Genomic DNA, 23,489 nt, shown 5'->3' with positions numbered 1-23,489 from the left:
CTTCTTGTCCCAACCTCGACTTGTTGTCCATCTTTAAGCCAACAAGAATTTTGTTTTATTCTTGAAAAGAAAACAAAACACCAAAAATATAACTCAAATTTTATTTCTAAATAGACTTGAATATAAATAACAGATAATAAACGTATGTCATGACATTTGCTCCATTTTTTGCTCGCACCTATTACCCAGCTTAACAGACGACTGGAACATTTCTGCTTTCTAAAAGGTATCCAATACCATTCAAAAGAGAAAGCTGTAATACAATTAACTGAAGCGATAAAAAGGTGTTTATAAATAAAGCAAAATAATTATGCCTGTTAAAATCACATTTGCAAGAATGTTTGTATCTGCTAATAAAGAGCCAAAATTGTTAGCATATAAACTTTTCAGTCTCAAATGCTGGGTCGTCTAGTTTCTAATCTTCCTAGTGTAACCTTCCTGCACTGAAGTAGAAAATTTAGTCAGTGCATTCACCACAACATGCAACTTGAGCAATAAATATTTAAATCCAGTGCATTACTTTATTAACAAATAAATAAAACTACATCAACATTGCAACAAAAAAATTCCAGAACTTGGTCTTTGAGATAAATGATGGAGATGTGCATGTTCTGACTATTCCTTGGTGAACACATGCAAAGACTTAGTCAGGCTAAGGAAATTGAGATATATATTAGATATTAGGTTACTACCCACAAATTTATCATTAGCCAACACAAAAAGTAGCTTAAATTTGTGTTACTGGGATCCTAGAGCAGGATAAAAGGACAGCGCATCTTTCTTCTTTAACTACTGTGTGATATGCAAAGGCCTGGGAACTCACACTTCATGATTTCAATAACAAGAAAAAAAATTGATACACGTGCAGTTTATCCCACATTTACTGATATTTGATAAAAATTCTTTAAACGTAAAAACTATAATACCAATAAGTGTGTGTTAAGTGAGAAAAGAATCCTTCTATGACTTTATTTTTACCCGTGTTTATTGGGATCGAGATATGTATACTAAATATATATGGATGCCAGTTGACTGTTTCTAAATATATCGCCCACAAGTCTATTTGATTGGCAATTAAGCTAGAGAATAATGAACACAAGGATTAGCACAATCTGGAGGTCAGTATCAAATAAACAAAATAACAAAAATGCAGGCATAAATAAAACTGAGCTTCTAAATAAATCATATTCTATATACCTAATTTGGGAATAAATACTATCATTTCTATTGTTCAGGCCCATGGCAAATTTAGCTCAGCTGAGAAATGGAGTCCCTTGTCACAAATTTTATTTAGTTAAGTCTTGGGAGTGGTCTGAACACACAGAGCACATCAAAGACTTGCCTGACTTCACCTTCCACCCCTAGCAAACCCCTGCTGTCTCACTGCATGCTTTGAATTTATCTGCTGGTTTCAGGTCTCCACTGTCGAGTATTTGAGAGTACACTGTATTATCCATTAACTAAAGTAATACTGTATTGCCACTTCAGTAAAACCATGATTTCTTGTACATTATAATGTGGGCTAAACATTTGCTAATAATTGACAATGAAAATACTTTTTTTCAGATTTATCAAAACAAGAAATAAGCATACAATGAATAATGACAGTTGGTGGTGCTGGTGACATGTTTGTGGTTGGGTTGGAGGAGAATATTTTATCAACTTATGGGTATTTTCAGTAAGCTGACCCCTAGTTTCAGAGCCATGTCTGTATCATCAACATTGCCCAACATGACTGAATTGTTACAGAGCATGGCTCATATGTTACTCATGATTAACTCAAATGGGGCTTGCTGAAAGTTTTTAATTGCATCTTTACAATAACAGTTACTATGTGAACCAACTCTAGCCTGATTATGAAAGAACCTGACATATTATACCAGTGCTGTCAAAGTGTTCATTTGAAAAAAAAACCCAAATTAGAAAAAAAATTGTACATTTTCTTTTTAATAATCCTGAGCCTCCTGCAAATGCTTGCATTGATTCTATAGTTTCCTGTATGTAATTGACCAATCTTAAGTGCTGTATTTTCTTCACCAATCAACCAATGAGATTTCTCCACACAAGTAATATTGTTCGTATCATTCCTGTTGGTCCAGGCACAAGTCACATCGCACAAGGCCATTCTCATCGCATTGCATGCAGCGTAAGGCGCAGAATTCTGTGGTAAAATGGTTCCTGTATGTGGATTTCTTGCTTCCATGGCACACACTACATGGGACGTATCTATACCCACCACACTTCTCACACATCTGGTTCACTGTGATTTTCTGGAAGAAAAAAAAAACAAATTCATCAAAAATTGTTATAAATCATGTCTGAGGCTGTCAGCGACCAGGCATAATCATTTTGCCACATTTCAGTCTATTGCTAAAAACAATTGTTGACTTGATGGTACATCACTATTTGTAAATTTCTCACTGACAGGATTAAAAAATTGTTATTACTGTTTTTAAGAAAAAGCTTTAAAAATTGATTGATCCATGCTCCAAGGAATTATTCTTCACACTTTGTATGTCCAGGTTCTGCTCTTCAAAAACATGGTATACTTTGTAACAAGCCTTTTAGTCCAAGATTTTTTAGTCATAAACATGACCATGTTATGTTGTCATTGCAGCTGTGTACAGCTCTATACATATCGTGACAACTACAGATGGCTTGGTACACTTCAATCTAACTAACTGCAGTTGTCACATTACAAGTTTATTTTTTAGAAAGGGCGAGGCATTTGAAATATTCTGCAAAAAGAATAATAATCAACATATCCTGTTTGAAGATTTTTCCTTCAAAAACCAATAGCCATTTATATTACAAAAATAAAAGCATCACAATATTTAGCCTGTGAAATGGAAGAAAATTAACCATCAGATGACAAAATGTGATTTGTAATATTTCAATCAATAATCTACAGTTATAAAAGCTTTCAAAAAGGCAAAAAAATTATGAACTTTTATAATATAATACGTATAAATTACGTAAACACACTTTTGGGTTTCAATGAGAATTATACACTCACCTTGAAATGTCTAAATATTTTTCTTAATTCTCCTGATTCATTAAGGTTATCTAATGCTTCAACACCCTGCAAGAAGAAATATGAAATTTGAAAAAAAAAGTTTAAAAACTATAATTAAATAATTTCATATCTAAAATTTCTGACAGTTTAATCTGAAAACAAGAAATTAAATATCATGGTTGTTCACAAACATATAGAACTTAAATATACAATTTTGACTGTGCTTGGTATCTTTATCAAAGTAAATTTGAAAACTTCACATGAAATTATTAATACAAAATGCCACAACATATTGGCTTTTTATGTACAGACACAGATGTGTCTGTACATATAGCCATCATCTGCGTCTGTCGTCGTCGCCGTCGTCGTCGCCGTGCACTTTTACCGATAACACGATAAGTGGAAAACCATTTTACCTTTTGACTTGAAACTTGCAGAACTGATGAATATTCATAATACGCAGGTCAAGTTCGAAAACCAGCATGATCGGGTCACTTTTAGGGAATTTATGCTGTTTTTTCACTTTTTTCAGCATATATGCAGCACCGATAACACGATAAGTGGAAAACCATTTTACCTTTTGACTTGAAACTTACAGAACTGATGAATATTCATAATACGCAGGTCAAGTTCGAAAATCAGCATGATTGGGCCATTTTTAGGGAATTTATGCTGTTTTTTCACTATTTTCAATATAAATACAACACTGATAACACAATATAAGAAAAACGGATTGGCCAATTGTAATTATACTCACAGGAGTGGTCAATCTTACTAAAACGCAGGTTGAGTTCGAAAATCAGCATAATCGGGCCATTATTTTAGAAGTTATACTGTTTTTCACATTTCCTCAGATTCAATTATTAGGCATGTTAACAGTCTCATTATTTAACTAATAAGATGCCTAAAAGTGTTTGTTTGATATTTCCTGCATCTTTACAACATTGTTAGTTGATTATGTAAAAAACATGGTAAACTTGTTATCATGTATTGTGTAACAAAGTGTCAAAAATGGAAATAAACTCATATCATTGCAGTTTGTCAGATTCAATCATCTACTATGTTCAGAATCTCAGAATGGAGGAAATTGGACATTTAACACTGTTCTATTGATACTTTTCCCATCTCATCAATTTTCTTAGTTGGTCATATAAAATGGCAGTAAAATGTTTATTTTGTTTTATGTTAAAAAAGTGTTAAAAATGGAAATAAACCCATTTCAGAACAGTGCTGTCTTGTTTACATTTTGGCATTTTCAAGGCGTGACTTTGAAGTTCCATGGGCCTGAAGACCTTTGCTAGTCACATTTTCTGAATATCTGTGATACTAATATTTTATAATTAAAAATTGATGGTCATTAAGCTGTTAAACATTATGTAATATTGCATCAAAATTTGAAGAAACCCCTATTTTGGGCACTGCTTCCATGATGACCATTTAAGGAAAATCATGTCACTTACTGTTCTCAAACTTACAGGAAAGAAACATGGGACTAAAATACAGCTTCAGTAGGCAATGCAGTCTGTTTGGTATTTTTATTTATTTATTTATTTATTTTTTTGGCAGTTTAACAGTTTTTTGTGAAAATTTAGTTTTTCACATATTGGCATTTTCAAGGTGTGACTTTAAAGTTCCATGATCTTGAAGACTTTTGCTTGTCACATTTTCTGAATGTCCATGTTACTAATATTTTATTAATAACATTTGATTGTCATTATGCTGTTAAACATTATGTAATGTTGCATCAAAATTTGAAGAAACCCCTATTTTGGGCACTGCTCCTATGATGACCATTTAAGGGAAATCATGTCACTTACTGTTCTCAAACTTACAGGAAAGAAACATGGGTCTAACATACAGCTTCAATTGGCAACACAGTCTGTTTGGTAAATTTTTCTGGCAATTTAACAGTTTTTTGTGAAAATTTAATTTTTCACTTATTTGCATCTTTATTTTCTGTTCTTTGTCTGTACATTTGACAGCTTTGCTGCCTTGTTATATAATTTCAAATCTGCAATAAACCATTCATAATGAAAACGCAAAAGGAAAATGTAGTCAACAGATTGTCACTGACAGTATTAGTATGATCAGCCAGATTTCAAACAGTTTACATACTCCAGAGTGCTAGATCTGTAGTGAAGTAGTTAAATGAAAACAAAATTATCTAGTACCCTACTTTCTACAAAGTGACTTCTATACAAAAGAAGGGGGAGGAGAGGGCATGAATTATATTAAGAATGCCTTTATTGGAGGTCCACCAAATTTAATATCGTCACTTTTGCATTTTTACGATTGCCTTGTTTACAATCCTCACTTCGCCGTCTTACAGTAAGAGAACAGTAAACACAACCAAGCCCGCTTATCCTGGAGAGCAAACAAGCCAAAGTTCTGTCAATAGCTCAGCTTGTAACAAGACAATAGGAAAGTATCAATAGTTTACCTCGTTCCCCTCCATTTGTCTCAGTACGGGTCAACCTAAAGTGTAACATGTCAACATGGCATTGTATTGATCTCGGATCAGACTTTGATCTTTGCTTCATTGTATACAATCATTGATCTTGAGTCTCTCTTGAACATGTAACTATTTAGGCCATGTCTCAGCTTGAATATTGCGACTGTGGACTCAAAATTTCAATCAATTCTGCATCACATCTCCACCCATGTTAGAAATTACTGTTCCATTCTCCATAGGTTAAAGATGTTCTCTGCGATGTTCTATCATATCTTTGGTGTTTGTCCCACAAATGTGACAGACTATTACAGTCAAACATATTGTGTTTTGTCTTTAAATAAAATAAATACAAGTCCGTTTTAGACATTCCAATTTTTTTTTATTTCTAAAAATTACATTAAAAGTTTTGAGTTGGATTTTCTAATACTTAGTTATTAATTTTTATTAATTTGATATATATTATTTCAGTTTTTTCATTTTGGAACACTTTGGGTTAAATACTGAAATATATCAAATTAATAATTCTTTGACATCCAAACCTGACAAAAAATCTTACAGTAGCTATCATTTACCAGTACCTACTGGAGACCCAAAAACAAACAGATTAGGCCAAAGCTGTAGGTGATATATATACCAGTAAGCAATATCCAACCCCCCCCCCCAAACTCCCACCCCCATTAACCCCCTCCCAAGCCCTCCTGGGCCACTCATCTGGGGTCATGAAGCCCTCATAGTAAAATAATTGGGGAACTTCTGAACGAAGCACATGATTGCCTCAATCATACTTATCTATCAGTTTGAAAGCAATAAAAACATCATCACCTAAGTGACAGAGGCAAAGTGAGGTCAATGGATAACAGAAGCTACTCTCTCTCTCCCTCAGCCATGTTAAACAAATGGGGACTCAAAAGTTGATTCAGTAATTAGTCAGGTACTTATTACTTTGACATGAACATTTGGGGAATAAATTTGATTCTCTAGAACGTGACAGGTTTTATTCATCAACTTGTATCACTCTAAAATTTATAGGAATGCAAGTTCAGAAATAGCTGGTTTGAAGGACTATTCCATGTAAATAGCAAGATTTATGAGGAAGCTCTTGTAATCACCAATGACGCACACCTGGATTAAGATAGAAAATACAAACTGAACACTTGAATATCAGTGTTATCAATTCTGATGACATTCAGGTATAGCCTAGAGATAAAATCCTTGTAATCAAACAGACACTTGGGGATTTAAAAAAAAAAATAACATCCAGCTGTGCCTGATGTGCTTCTTCCATTAAGTGTGTGTGTGTGTGTGTGTGTGTGTGTGTGTGGGTGGGTGGGGGGGCTTTATCAAAATTAAGCATTAAAATTTGCATATATTAATTAGAAAGTATCTCCAAGAGACTGTTGCCATTGCATTTTTATATGTCAAAATCTCTTCACTTTTTAAAACTTCAAAACAAAAATGTATATAGTTTTATAGATGACATCACATAATCTAAGATCAAATACTCAACTATTTGTGGTTGACCCATATTTCTTTGCAACCACACATTACCAAGCGTGGATTAATGTCTAAAATGAAACAAGGAAATAAAAATAACTAGATGTAATTTACAAACTGCTTCAGAAATTATTTTTACCAGAATGATCAGTCACTCAGTCCTTTCATACACGGGGAATTCATCTAGCCCTGGGATTATTTATTGATTTTTTTCAGATTCAGCCGCAGGTAGAATGTAATAGGTAATGTATTGATTCCCACTGTATTTTAGGCTCATTGTATATAACCCAGATAGACTGATGATTATGTCTGCTTTGATAAGATACAATACACTGGCAGAGCTTAAGAAAAGATCAGGAAATGAAGAAAGCGGGAAGGGGTCTTTTTTTTTTAATCTCCATCCCCACCACCAATTCCAAGTTTTAAAGCTTAAACACTTTTCTTTAAACTAATCTAAAATCTGGTCTCAGTTGCATAGTGCTGTCAGGTGTAATTTTTTCTGTAATCAGACAGAGTCATCTGTGGCCAACAAGACACACAACACCTGTAGGTGTGAGATGAGTGATTCATTGCCCATGTCCTGGTTATTGGGAAGGTATTAATTAAGTTTATCATAGATTTAAGAAGATCAAATTTTGATAAATGGCTGTCATAAGAAGATATTGTATCTGGTTTCATGAGATGATAATATTTTTGGTTTTGATATGCTGGCATAGTTGGTCAACCCACGTAAAAAAAAAAAAAAAAAAATCAGCAATCCATTGCCACATGAAAAAAAAAAGAATTAACATGAAATAGTTACTGCCCTCTGTTTTGACCATGACAGATAATTTGATGATATAAACCCAGGGTTTGCATTAGCCATATTTTAGCTAAATGCTGAAAAAAATGTCAACAAAAGTCATTTGAGCCAATGAACAAATCTTGATTGGCAAATAAAAAAAGAAAGAAAAGGACAGTGCTTTAATCATGGGCCTTGGGAATCTGCATATATATATATAAGAAACAGACAAATCAATATGACCACATTCACAGACAAATTTGTAGCAGATAAACAATATGCCCACCAGAGGTCAGTCTGACCACATCTATTTGTACGTCACCCCAACTGTCAACAGCAACTTTGTCACAAATACTGTCACACCCCAATCCAGTGACTAGGTCTAATGGCACCCAAGGCTGTCATTAATCACTGGAATATGATTAACTTAACTTGGCAAAAATCAATAAACTCTATTTACTTAATTTTTGCTTTTATTAGTTGCAAGGCATTGATAAATGACACAGTAGTATAGGGAGGGGACAGGATTTTATGGTTTTATAATATTTGCATACATGACCAATGGATTTCTTTATAATTTCACTGTACTTCTTGTAAAACAAAATCCATAAACACTTGGAAAAATCAAGAAAGTTGCTCAGAAAAATAAAAAAATTCATTCATATAATCAAAATTATCAATGAGATAGGTTTTCATCTTTTTTTTTTCAGGCTCATCCATACCAGGTTAATAAAAAAAACACTTTAAAATATATATCTGTTAACTTAAATTTCCCATTAATTTTGAACCTTGAGAAAAGGTTACAGTAATCATCTTACCCCAAGCAAGACTCCATCAGCAAACACCTGCGGCACTGTGACCTCGTCCTCCCCCAGCCTCTCTATCAGTTCCTTCTGGTGATCTCGGTTCATAAACACATCTTTTTCCTCAAAGCGGACCATGTGGTTTTGTAGAATATATCTCACTTTTTGACATTTTTCGTATGTGTCTCTTATAATTCTCATTGTGGTTGTATACACCACTATTTTTCCTTTCTCGAGGACTTTGTAATTTTTCTGGAAAGAAAAGGAAAAGTACATTTGCCATTATAATTGTCACATGCATTAAGGTGGAATTGAGACACCATTAAGAAACAAATGGGAAAGGATGCCAAATGTGTTACTGTCTTCCTGCCAGTCAGCATTAAAATCAAATTAAGCAGATGAAATTTCAAGGAAAAAATAAAATCATCAAACATGTTGCACATATTAATGCAAGGTGTTACCAGTTAATGATACAGTTTTCTCAGAATTATTCCAAGTGCGGAATCAAGAAATCAATACATGGTACAAAAGGAAGAAAATCTGATTTTTGTCTTACAAAATGTCATACATGTTATTTCCATCATATACACAAACTTTGACAATATTTAGTTTACAGATAGCCATTTTACAAAAGAAATTTGTGCAAGGACAATAAGAGCATGCAAACATTTAATTTCATTATCAAAATTTATTTGTAATAAAAAAAATTGCATTGATGCATGGATTTAAATCACCGCTATAACTTTATTTCCTTTCAAAGATGAAAGGAAAACTAACAACACCTAAAATTTGTCTACATGACATGTATACAATAATAAAAGTCCATTCAAGTGTAAAATCTCCTATCTATTTATATGACACACTTTATTAAATACAATATTGTATAAGTTTGGATCAGATAAATATACCATCCTCGCAATCAAGTTCCATCAATACAAATTGAAAAAGTTGCCCTCTATTTAATTAATTCTCACCCCACCAATACAATATTCTTGTCCTAAACCGTTTCACGTCACATAAAAGTTCTCATAAAAATACAACCCATTTAAGGGCCATTAATGTCCTAGTTTGCCACCATTAAAGTAAGTCTATGCCTTCCCACCCGTGGCTATAATAGTCAAGTTCACCATTTATATCTCTTAAGGTTCAGAGACAGTGAGAGGGCAAACGTAATGTGCTGCTAATAGGTTGCCTGTGATGCTGCAGTTTCCAAGCACTGTCTGTTAACTTTCTCAGACTTCTACCATCAATTGCCATTATGCAAACCAGATTACACAAAGATTAATCCACTTCTTACATGACTTTTTTCTCCTTCACTACATGCCAAAAATAAGAGGCAAAAGTTATTGGACAAGTCTTATAACTATTTAGTTTTAAATTACAACAAAATCTACTTTAATGTTTCATTGACAATTCACCTCATCTCATTACAACTGAGTAAAAATTAAATTTACATTCTTCAGATCAACAATACGAAGTTTAATTCACACATAACATGTGTTCATCACATGGCACAAAAAAAGACAAAAATTTACCAAGCTGTGTGAGGTACAAAACTGGCATAATAAGTGTTAACATGCAAACAATCAATTTAGTGAAATGTTATACATTAAAACGTGAATAATTATATAACTGCTACTCTTTTATAACTGCCTCTACTGTGTGCAGGTATGATCGTCAGACCAGATAATTGCAACATCACAAAAGTTTTAAAATGAGACATTAGGAATGTCTTCCTTAATTCCACTTATAATTATTGCTAATGATAACATTAAGGCAAAAAGACACCTATTGTAGGTGAGACATTACATAGTGAGTCTCATGTATACTGTTGATTTTGCATTAAGCAAGAAAATTTTTAAGTGACAGGATTTCATACTCATTTTGGACAGTAAATGGAGAGATTAATTGAGAAATAATAAATTCTTTAGTTCTGTATCTTAAGAAAAATTAATATCATCATTCCAAAATATACTCTGATGGTTTTACTACAAATGCATGAGATGCTTTTCAGAATTTCTTGTAATGCATGGACATATCGTGACACAAAGTTACCACAGCATTTTCCTTCTAAATCAGTAATGAATCATTTCAAAATTTGTATAAACAGTGTACACAGAAAACACAAAACTGATCAATATGCATGTAGAGTGAAAAAGAGTAAAATAGAAAACAGAGAAATCCCACAACACATTTTATCATAAATAAAGATAAAGGTAAAAATACCAACTGAATGTGCAGTTATAAAAATGACATTTTCCATGTAAAGAGACAAGTAAAATTTCGCCCTCTCTACCTAAGAAAGATATGTCACAATGAATAAAAAAATACAAAAAAGGCATCTAGGCTCAGAATAGCATAATATATGATTGTCATTCCACTAATTCTGAAGATAATAGACTCTGATTTAAAAAGTTATTGACACAATTTGTTCAAATTATCTATCATACTATGAAAAATAATTCATCAAAATTGTGTCAAGGGGTTTAATTTCTTTTACATTTATGGTAAAAAATACAATTAATTTAGTTAAAAACATATATATGCTAGATTGACCCTTCAATGAACTATATATTTCTACAATCAACTTCTCTATTTAAATACCCGATGACATAAAACTGCATTCCCATCATCCATTTAATCAACATGACATCAATTCATAAACACAAAATGATGATTATCTTAATGGTCATATATACAATGTGCCCCTTGGTAGTAATACCAGTGACCGTTGTGATCTCTAGGCTTCACTAATTAACTAATCAGTGTGATAGAGTACTATGTGAACACTGGCACAATGTTCACAACCACAGAAGTCGCAATTACATTGAAGATAAGTCAACTTTTCTCCTTTCAACCCTTATCTGCATGTTCCTTATCAGCTACACTAATAGCCGCCCAAAACAATCCCTCTACTCTCTGGTCAATCACCATGCTCATCTTTGGGTTCTGCAAGGGACTGGCTTCAGAGACCAGAGGGATTTTATTTGTAATTTTGGCTAAATCAGATGACCAGTGGAAAGAACTGACCTATTTTCAATGTAAACTCGACTTTGTTTAGTGTCGGAATAGACTAAATGATATCACTACATGGCCAGATTGCTAATATGGAAAAAGAAGTCTCCACAAAGTCTGGTGGTCTTGAGTGACATCAATTAGTTCATTACAGGTCCAATTTAGACTGGTTGTGAATGTGCTTTAAGTAGAGGTGCAGCACACAGACCACATGATACATGAGAACACTGTCACCTGAATGCTTTACGCCATTTGCCTGTACCAACCACTACAAGGACAGGGGGAAGACTTTTATAAATGATGTCGGGACTCAAAAAAATTTGGAAATGAAAAGAGATTTAGTATTTCTGATAATGAAACAAAGTGCATAAAGAGAATGAGGCTGTTTATGCCTGAATATTTTAATTTTTTCATAAAATTTATTTTATGTGTTTCATCATATGCAGTCTAAGAGTAGTTCTGGAGGAATTACAATGCTAGTTTAGAATCAGGTGATACTGTTCCCCATACTGTGTGTGCATGTGATACGTATAAATATAATGAAGACGTAACTTCCACACAGAGCCAAGATATACCTACCTGGATACCTTCATTATCATCCTGCAGGGGCAGATAGCACAAGATAACAGTAATATTAATACAGATTGATTTCACAGGTAATATCCAGGTTGAATTACTCTAGTGGCATACCCCACATTGTAGCCCTAAGTGGATACATTGTTGCTATAATTGTAACAGTAAATTCCTTTTGGTAACAAATTCTTAACTTTGTGGCACTTTGACCACCACCAGTATAAAAGGTAAGGCACACTCATCAATATTATACATACACACCTTATGTACCAGCATACCTTCCTTATTACAGGTGAAATAAAAACCCTGCCTGAGTATTTGATATTCAGGTTTGGTCAATTGCAGTTAAAAATGACAATATGGTCCAAATATTTTAAAAGTGAGGGAAGAGGGGCACTACTTTAATCATTGTTCTCTAATAGAAGTATTGAAATAATGATGATGAATTTTTTTTACAAATCTTCAGCAAAGCAGCTTCATCAATATGCAGTATGTAGAATCATACAGAAAGTATTGAACATTTTCGAATAGTTGACTTTACAGATTCAAAGAGTTAATTAAACCTTTAATGCACATTGGTTACTCTGCAACCTAAGAATGTGACTTCATGTCTATTAAGTATTATCTCTCAGCCCTTTGCTGCACACAAACACAGCATATTGACATGAAATATTGCACCTATTGATTTTAACATAGGTGTGACTCCCTGGGTAATAAAACACTGCTGGTGAATCTGTCACAACCAAGACCATTCATATATATATATATATCATTATGTATTCAGTTTTCAATTTTTTCTTGTTAAACAGTTTTTTCTAAAGAACAAATTTCAATTATAAAATACAAATTACAATAAAAAAAACTTAAAAACTATTGTCAGTTTACCTGTACTAGTACGTCTGATTACAAATTAAACTGAGTCGAGAGAGACTGATTATTTAAAGTTATGTCTTTAACCCACTGTTTCAAATCATAAGCAGATTAAATGTGAGATAAAGCTTGTTGAAAAATTGTATAAATCCCTTCATTTACAGATAACACACACAAACATTGATGACTCAATTACTAGAATATAATGTAAACCAAGCACTGGTTTGTGGGCAAACAAACCTTCCATTTGATTAGGCCTAATGATCTTGCATTCTGACCACTAAACTAATCAATGAAATTGACATTAATAATGGAAAAGTTTATTTCATCCACATGCAATGTCAGGCCAACTGCTAGTTTATTACTTCTGATGAGCCAAGAAACCCATACAGTAATATGTTGTTGATGCACTTTCAGCATTGGCATTTATGCCATCAAGAATGTGCAGACAACTATATAATCGCCATTGTTGTGTTGCCATACATGGAATATTATACTGTTAGAGCAGCTCTAATAATGTATGTAGGGGCAAGTGCTTGAAAGGAATTTGAAGCAAGTTGTTGTTTTTAACTTTAAAACCAATTTTGTAAATTTTGGTCTATTTTATCACAGGCTGAATAAGATGTTTCCCACTTAATTGGGACATCTGATTAAAAAAAAAAAAAAGATCACTAATTGAAAAAGAAGCTTTTTTGCAGAGGACTGCTCATGATTTATCCAAGGATAAAATAGACTAATATTTGTCTGGTCTCCCCAACTTTAGACTTTAATTCTTTGATAAAACAGTCAAAAAATTATATTGATTTTATATTAAATACTGTCACAAAGAGAAAACCGGATGCATGCAGACATCCATTAGTAAAACAATAATTACAATAATAACGCAATTTAATGTCAAAGCTACAAAGTGTCCAGACAGTCGCTAACAATCATATGTTCTTTTTGAAGAACAACTTGTTAACAGTGTGAACACCGCAGCGTTGTGTGCAGGCGCCTATTAAGATCGCAGACATAAGGAGATGTCATTGTTACTTTTAGTCTGCTAGAATACTGCATGAAAAATTAGACAGAGACGGATCAAGCAATTAAAATGTCCATTATCAATGACAGCCTTGCATGTACTACTGGTTTCAAGTAAGATTAAAATTAATTCGCTCCAACATGGTTGACAACTTCATCAATCTAACATGAATTCTATGCATTCCTATTAAAAATCATTTTCCTTAGTTTTTCAAGGTCTTCATTTAACAAAAAATTAAATATGGCTGGGACAAATTATGAATCTTGATGATATAGGAACCTTTTTTTTGGGGGGGGGTGACAAACTTCTGACTAATTGTCTAATACAAAGGACATTATGTGGTTGCTAGGTATACATTATCATTTACCTTGTTTGGTAAGTGGGTGCCTATCAGTGGTTTTTTAGTCAGACATACTGAATGGGACCCCCCCCCCCCCCTCTCTGTCCCTCTCTCTCTGACTGGACCTTTTCCAGTAAGAGTAGAAGTGTCAACAGAGTTGCAAATATAAAAGGCTATTAAGGTACTTACATATTATGTTTCTCATGTTCTTAACTTTTGGAAAACCTCTTATTTGATTTACCTGGGATCACCTATCTCAAAGAATAAAATAGGCTACTCGTCTTTATTAAGTTGTATTTCTAAAAGGCTATGCTTGACTTCTGAAGACTTTTCAGAACACTGGTACATATATGAAAACTGAATACACATATATTAAGGAATTCCAAGCAAATTTCCTAAAAACTAATTGACTGCAATTTTGTACAAGTATCCTGTATTGCAAAGCCACTATGAATTTTAGTTTTTTTTCTAAGCCTAACCTACTTTCAAGAGAAAAGCAGGAAGAAAATTTTGAATCCCAAGGTAAACTTCTACTTTTTACAACCCTAGATTTCATCTTTAGTAATCCCACATTAGTATCATGTGCATTTCTCCCTGGTACCAGTTTTATTCCAATAAAGACTCATGTTTCACTGATAAGATAGTGCTAAGTCAACTGAAGTGACACAATTGCGTGTCATCAGCCCAGATTTTTTATAAACAAGACTGTTAGGTGGGATGCAAAGGTATGGAATCAACAGTTCTTCCTGGTTGACAATCTTTGAGCTCTGCGGTGGCTGTGCTAGGGTATTATAATAGGTTCTGGGTTGACACTTAATACAAGTACACTTACTCCTCTCTTCTTTTTATCTTCAATAATCAAAACAGACAGCCAAGAAAATTTGGAAAAACAAATTAATCAGTTCATTTTTTATCTGAACAGATTAATTTGCTTCCTTATTGAACAGATTTAATCTAACGATCACGATCAGGGCTAGCGCTCTATTGTTAGCTCTCTAATTGAACACGTCTTGTAAATAACTGTGGGTATTTGGCAAAAAGTGATCGTTTTCGCACGTAACTTCCCATTATGGAGCGAGACATGGACAGTTTGGTAACAATTCAACAAATTCCACCTTTTTGTTTGATACTTAAAAACTGTGAACATATTCTGTTTATAACAAAATAGGGCGAAAATAATGCCTACTCTTAACATCCATTTCATAACATAATGCTCTGCCCTTTACGTAGACTTCACTGCTTTTGACATAGAAAATCAATACAGGTGTTCCTACCTTGTTTTTATCTTGCTGTTCCAGAAACGTGACAATGCCTGCCCGTACCCTGTTTTTGAAACCCCGAACAGTCCCCTTGCCACTAACAATAATGTGTTCTTCCAGCGCCGACGTGTTCAACATGTCCCTCCGGCCGGCAAAAATTGAGCTTTTGCCATTTTTACCGTCCTCCACGCTCTCATCGGCAAACCCGTTCACATAGAAATGTTCGTTGAAAATATTTTTCACGTGGGGTCTACTATCTTCCCCATTTTCTGGATCTTTTAATGGCTTCGGATGGTGGTTTTTTGTCACCTTTCGACTTTTCTGTTCGGGACTACGATTCTGTGGTTTTGACTGTACAGGCGGCGCATAGCCATTTTGAAACCTGCCGCACTCCACTATATCTGTTCGATCTATTGTGTCGATTATAGTAACCGGCGCCTTCTTCTCACTTTTAGTGTCCTCAACTTGGTCTAGTTCACAATGCGCCGTGTCTCTGAAGATTCTTAACCAGTCTGGAGATTTTCTCCTCCGTTTATCTGTAGCGGACATGCTTCCTGATTTCCTCACCAACTGTGACAGTGCTTGGCATGTGTTGCGGGTGGAGTTCCCAGCTGCTAGTTGGTCACGTGACAGATATTATCAACCAGGATTCCCCCTATTCTTCATTCATGCACTAGACACTGGGTGTAATTTTTACTCCTTGGCAATAGTATTTTTTCTATCAATTAAATAAAAGAACACATGTTAAGTACCACGGGCTACGCATTACATGCTAAGCTTACCATCAGCTGATCACGACAATTTCTAGAAGAAAGGTATTGTCATTATGGGCAACACGGTGAAATGTCAGGTGAGACAAATGTGCTAGCTGAGAACATCCGAGCACAATCGCTTTCCTTATAATAGGTTTGCAATCTAACTTGGTCTGCCAATATTTTTTTTTTTTTTAGTTATATGCCATTTTGATTTTAAAAAAACGTCCTTTAATCATGTTTAATATAAATTGCATTCATTGCAGTGCATTAAAACAACAGTGATATTTTTATGCAAACACACAATGCAGATGTACCGATGAAGCTTGGTTGCAACAGAGGGTCATTTGGTGGTTCTGGAATTTTTAAAGCTTTATTTTACTTGTAAGTGGTCCAGACTGTCCTAGCAGACTGTGGATTGACTCTGGTTGTCAATCTGAGATAGAAACCAGATTTTTTTCTTTTATTGAGGAATAATTTTCTTCCTTGCTCCAGCATGCCTTTTTCACATCAGCACATTCCGAATTATCTTGCATATCATGCAAATCTATTCAAAAATATATTTCTAGCTCCCCTATCCTAATTAAAATTCAAATCCAAAACAGCTTACTCCATATCATACTTTTCATTTATCTTTATTATTTTATACTTTACATTACTTTATTATTTACAGTAAAATGAACATCATCTTTTGTTCAGCAGAGAATTTAAACATCACATAGATCACCAGACAATTTCAAAGTGACAAGTGACACCATCTCCCACAAAATGAAACTACCCACTAAATATTGCATATGTATATACTGTAAGGAGGTATTTACTAATATCTTAGAAAGTCATACAAACTCCATGCTTGGATCTCAATATTTCATGAGATAAAGCAGGTCTTTAGTTAAAATAAAGATTAATATCATCATTTTATATTTTTACTAGTCATAGACTACAGAACAGCATACCAAACACTGCATAAGCAGACAAACACATGAAACAGTGATCACTTCCAAACAAAATGTCCAATATAAACTTGGTCACAGCACTTGCAATGTTTCAAATTTCCACATACATATGTGTTTTGTCAAAGCAGCTGATCCAGGAGAGTGACTTTAACCTCCTTATGTTTCAACAACTAGCTAAGGCCTGTGTTTCGTCCGAAAAAGGAGCTCTTGGATCCCTGTTGTAATTTAAAGTCAGGGTGGATAATATGCCTTCTTCTCTAAAATCGGCATGTACAAACAATACGTCAATAGCCATCCAATTTTATGTATCTCTTTTTTCATTTCAAATCCATAAGATGTCTGTAAAGCTCTCTAATACAACTACACTACATAGGCCCGTAGCCAGCAATTTCAAAAGGGGGGTTCTTTTTTTTGAAAAAGTGGACCTTTTTCCATAAAAACTATATGTACCTAGATCAAATTTTACCCAGAATGGACCTTTTCCCAGCAAAAGGGGCGGTTCTTTCGAACCCCCTGAACCCCCCCTGGCTACGGGCCTGCTACATTCTATTTTGCCATTTCACATTGCCCTTGATAGTGTATCACTGTCTATATACATTTTATTCATATCACAAACTGTTTCCCTTTTTCTTTTCCAATGTCTGTATACAAGAGCCATGTACTGCTTCCCGTATCATCAATGTACTTCACTTATGCACTGCCCCTTAAGTACAATTGTTCTTATATCACACCTCTTTCTCTCTCGTTCTCTCCCTCCATTAACATTGCTACATTTTGTAGTAAGCTCTGTTGTCGAAGATCACCATTTTCTTCTCTCACTAACATGGACTCTTTTAAATACTTAAGTTAACCATGGTTCAAGCAGAAAACAATGGGTTGGGCTGTGCACTATTTACGTAAAGGCACAGCATGCAAAAATACAAAGAATAGAGCATGGCATTACAGAATGCTATCCACTTTAACTACAGTTTAAGTCACATGAAGCACTTGTCATGAAGCTTTAAGAAATATAGTTGTCCTGGTGCCAATTATCAAGTAGCCTATTTGGCAAAAAGCTACACAATCTGTGCTTTATCTATTACTTAACATACACTTGTCCTTAACATACACTTGTCCTTAACATACACTTGTCCTTGACATACACTTGTCCTTAACATACACTTGTCCTTGACATACACTTGTCCTTTTTTTATAGCTTCATAAATATTTAGGACCTACAAATTAAATTAAACTAAAACACCACATGAAGAATTATCCGTCTTTTTTACCTGAAATATTTTGATACTTATGTCCGGTAATATGCAAGCGCAGCTTTTTATTTGTCACTCATAATATTATGGTTTTGTATCATTAAAGCATAGTTTTCATTATATATACATATATATATATAAAGGAATGCTGTGTGTATTATATCAATATAAAAGCATAGATGAACCAAAAAATGTCACTAATAAATAATATACACTTGCTTACAATATAATGACAATATAAAAGACTAAAGCAACATTTAGACAGGACCTATCTTGACAGGGAATGAGTCTCACTTACATCACTGGATACAATACTTAACCAATTGCCAATTTAAATCTCTTCTTGTTCAGATAAAAAATGCTCCACAAAACCCGTACTTAGGTTGCAATCCTAATATCTTCCACCCCTCTTTCCACAGATATCCTGAGGTGATTTTCAAACCATCTCAGCACACCACATGATTACAATTTTTAACCTTAAAGAAGTCAATCTCACATGTATCTGGTCATTATCCCACCCACCTCCAACTGTGACTGAGGCAAGCCAAGTGATATTACAGTAACTGTCTATGTTAAGAAATCCTCATCACACAGACTGCTGGGATATTCCGCATTAAGTCCAGCCTTCCCAACCTGACTGGAAATGCGGCCTAAATTCTCCCTATAACCTTGTCAACCAATGATGCAAATAAGGTCAATTTTCAGTCTGTAATGCAGTCTAGTCCGGGGCTTCTATGGATATAAAGGGTACAGTTAACCTCTGAGGTTCTTCTATATTTTTCTTAGAATTACTGCTGCCAGGTTTTTTCACTTCAGTGTTCTCTTGGGGCTCTGTAACGTTTTGTTCACTGTCATCTTTTTGTATTTTGTATGAGATGTTTCCATATTCCTGAAGTAGTGGGCAAACTCCTAGCACACACTGGCAGAAGTCTTTCCTGATGCCAAACCACCCTGGAATGGAAGAATGATTTCAAGTTAGAAAATTTCTTTAAAATCTCATTTGATATTTACAATTCATCAAAACATTTTACATAAGAATACAATAAGGAAAAATAAATATGACCATGAGGTTCACAGCTGAACACTGTCTTGCCAGATTAAACACAATTAATCATAATGTGACATGCAAAAAAATAATTTTAAAGAAGCCGACAGTCTGCAAGAACTTAAGTTTAAGTTGTTCACACCTGGTGGTGATCCCTCCCTTGAATTCTAATGTAACATCCATAAAAGATATTTATTTATCCAAAATATAGCAAAGCTATTAGCTGAAAACCCCATACATTAGAAGATATTTTAGTTAACCAGTACTTTGAAAAATTGGATTTTATATGCAACTGTGGGACAAATTCAAACAGCTTCAGCTCTACATGGATGCAACGATTACTTACAGTGGTTTCCTCCCTTAGCCCCAAAAGTCATGCCTATCAGAGCTAACAGAGCAATATAGAATGGTAATGACACAGCTACATAGTAGGAGTAGTTGGCAGGGTGCTCCAGCTTGTTGGCTAGCAGTATCTGAAAAATATCACACCGTATGGATGGCATTCACTGTTCCACTGTTAATTCAGTACAATAAAATACCATTATCATTTGTTGACATATTCTTGTAGACAGCATTTATGCGTGAAGACTTACTATGAAACTTTTATCAGTGAATGTCTGGACGTCTTTTCAAAAATCTATTCTATTTTTTTTAGACAAATGGTTATTTAAATACAAATGATGACAAAACATTTAAATTTAGAAAGAGTGAGGTTGTGATTGTTAACTTCTTCTGAAATGACAAAGTGGTCAGGATAATAACAACACTGATAAAGTACAATTATACAAAATACAGTAACTAATAACATTCAAGTCACTTTCATTGAAACTGTCATCTACATATCATTTATAGAAACAACATATACCACAAACCAATGAAGAACTTACCAGAAAAATCAACATTGGAATGACTAGAAATGTGTACCCCAGTGCAGAGCAGGCATTGCCCCTCCTCTGCTCTGGTATAATGTCTGGAGACTTCATGAGAATTATGGCCAATATAATAACATACAGCACCCCGATCATTGCCACACACATCAGTATCCACAGTGGGATGAAAACAATCTAAAATGATAGCAAAGAATTTATATCATAGCATGCAGCAACCCTGTCAGTAATAATATATGCTTGGAATACCTTTGTGTATAGTTATCAATCCTGAAACCAAGTTTAATTACCTGACTTATGGTACATTAATCACTTATATCTTTAAGTTTGTCCTGCAATTATCTGTTCAACTTCAATATCAAATATTTGGATAAATATATCTCACTTTCCATACTATTCAATTGCTAGCAACTAATGTATCTTGTACTTACCACCCAGTTCCACATAATAAACCCATCAAACCGCAATGCTAGGAATATAAACTGTAAAATGTTTACAGCACAAAACAGCTCCATCTAAAAGAGAACAACTGAACATAAATAGAATTATCCTCTGTGCTGATACAGAATAATAACTATATTATGTATGCAGAGATAAAACAAAAACCAAGTCAAACAATATATTAAAATATCACAGAACCTTTCTTCAGAGAATATTACCCCCCCCCCCCCAATCATTCAGTGTAGAAAACTTGGGTGCCCTTTCATATTAGTTCTCTAGGTTCCTTATATACTTAAACATTTAAAGACCTATGAATCTCAATGTATCATGTTCCTTCATACCAAACAGCGAGCATTTTTCTGTACACAATACATATTCATGATATACATCATAACATGAAATGCACTTCGTTTGACACCCTACTCTCTTTTGAACACACAGATATGCACTTAGGTTTGACAATCAACACTCTTCAATATAGACATTATCTTTGAGCCTACTAAAACATTCTACCAAGTTTGATGGCAGTTGTTTGATGGACAACACTTTTTTTTATTAAATTTAAACAGCCTGCACTCATCTCTTTGGACACAACTTCAACACCTACCTCAAATGTCCGTTCATGTTTGACAGCCCAGACACATATTCCTATGGACACTATAGACATGAAGATGAGTGGAATGAACACAAGGATCCAGTGATGCTGGGAAGAGGTCTCCAGGTTATCACAGACTAGCAGCTCAAACATCAGCAGTAGGAGGTGCATCCCTGTACTGATGATCATAGCTTTGTATTGCACGTAACTATCTCCTTCAATTCTGAAAATATGATGAATATTAGGAATATAAGCAAAAACTGGATGAACACAATTGTTAACTGCTCCTCAAAAAATTTTATTGAGTGGTAAGACTGACAGTTGACACATGATTGGCAGGGGCGGATCCAGAGATATTTTCTGAGAGTCTTCCAAATTATGTTTGTTGATCCATCCTCATTTTTGACTGTCTTCCGACAGAAAAAGTTAGATACCCGTCTATGTAAACTTGAAAATCTGACCGTCTTCCGGAAGACCCAGAAGACGGCCTCAATCCGCCCCTGATTGGTAGGCCTGACAGTTTCAGTATGTATGACATCTTTCACAACCTGCTCTCCATACACACATTCACACACACACACACACACACACACACACAGGGTCAGTACCTGTATTGAGGGTGTTTCCACCACACATAACTGCCCACACAGGAGCCAGCAAGGACTAGTATCTTCCACAGCCAGATAGGCAGGAAAACCACCCAGTAGCTCCACTCTATCAGGCCATCAAGGCGCAGTGCAAACAGGAAGGAGAATAGCAGGAGACATGAATACACCACAAATTTGCTGGAATATATTACAAGACCTAATTAATAAAAAATAAGTTGAATACATTTATGTGTTGGAAAAGTTATCCACATATATCAATAAAAATGGTAAAATAATCAGCTGCAGTAGCAGATGTACTAACAAAATAAACGAAAAATAATGAGCTGCCGTAAGACATTCACCACTGTTCAGTGTGATTGACCAAAGAACTGGACATACTTATTTTATTTTTACTTTCGAGTCTTGCTTCCACTTCTAGTGAACAAAGTAACTTTTCCATGTAAACAATGGTGGAATCGTTTCTATGCTCATTAAAACAACAGATAACTTACCTTGGATTAAAATCTTGGAAAAGGTGCCGAAGATTCATGATATACTAGACTTCAGTCATCATTACGATGTAACTTAACAAAGGTCTTCTCTTCCGATTCACCATATTGGATTTGCTACATGTCGCTTGCAACAACAACAAATATCCACATAAGAAAGGGTAATACTGCGCATCGATATCCTGACTGTTGCACACAGTTGCAGCACAACACTGGTGAAGTTTATCGCTGAAGGCCATTGAACTTATGAGTGTGGATTTAAGTTTTGAAAACACGCTATATATTTACTTCAGAAAATCGCTGCTCTCCACATGCTCCTTTTCTTTATATTACAAACAGTAGAGGAGAAATTCAAAATAAAACGCACTGGTTTTAGGGTGCAACAACAGGGCCCAGTTACGGGATAGGCCTACTGCACCGGTTTGAAAAATTCGCAAAGGCATATTTTCTATGTGTACATATCCTGCAAAACTACTCGGTCATTTTTCCCAATTTACAGCGAATTCAGATGATTAAAAATACATAACCCTTCAAATAAAAGTTCCTTCTGAAATGTAGGGCTTACAGGAAGATAACGTTATACATGTAAATGACTGGCCAATAATTAAGAACTAAATTACCAAACGCCGAATCCAAGTGCAGGGACGAGCCGAGCGTGCAATGATTGAGAATGAGAAAAATGCATCCTTTTTTCCTGAGAAAATGCATTCTGGCGGGTAAACCCATGTATAGAGTATATGCGGTGTACATATATAGTAGGCCTACTCAGTACGTCGATCCATCGATGCTGCAAGGATGTACATGTACAGTACTGGATGATCTGAGGTCCGTGAGACAGGCTGT

General features: G+C 34.6%; 2 protein-coding genes across 2 annotated transcripts; both read right to left on the bottom strand.

Annotated features, from left to right (window-relative positions):
* Window positions 1–87: 87 nt before the first annotated feature.
* On the bottom strand, window positions 88–16,283 carry LOC106178613 (glutaredoxin domain-containing cysteine-rich protein CG31559). Its single transcript, XM_013561874.2, has 4 exons — window positions 15,640–16,283; window positions 8,562–8,798; window positions 3,017–3,082; window positions 88–2,270 (listed from the first exon to the last, which is right to left on the bottom strand). The coding sequence occupies exons 1-4, from the start codon at window positions 16,171–16,173 to the stop codon at window positions 2,082–2,084; spliced, it is 1,026 nt and encodes a 341-aa protein (XP_013417328.1). The 5' UTR covers window positions 16,174–16,283; the 3' UTR covers window positions 88–2,081.
* Window positions 16,284–16,995: 712 nt separating this feature from the next.
* Window positions 16,996–22,825, bottom strand: LOC106178614 (transmembrane protein 185A-like). The gene is made up of 7 exons (XM_013561875.2): window positions 22,650–22,825; window positions 22,159–22,335; window positions 21,563–21,773; window positions 20,946–21,029; window positions 20,515–20,691; window positions 19,974–20,100; window positions 16,996–19,533 (listed from the first exon to the last, which is right to left on the bottom strand). The coding sequence occupies exons 1-7, from the start codon at window positions 22,685–22,687 to the stop codon at window positions 19,301–19,303; spliced, it is 1,047 nt and encodes a 348-aa protein (XP_013417329.1). The 5' UTR covers window positions 22,688–22,825; the 3' UTR covers window positions 16,996–19,300.
* Between the last annotated feature and the right edge of the window lie 664 nt (window positions 22,826–23,489).

The sequence above is a fragment of the Lingula anatina genome, chromosome 3 (assembly GCF_051362555.1).
Source record: "Lingula anatina isolate TDL-2025a chromosome 3, LinAna3.0, whole genome shotgun sequence".
In the NCBI taxonomy this organism is placed as follows: Eukaryota; Metazoa; Brachiopoda; class Lingulata; order Lingulida; family Lingulidae; genus Lingula; species Lingula anatina.
This window is presented reverse-complemented; position numbering and strand designations above follow the sequence as displayed.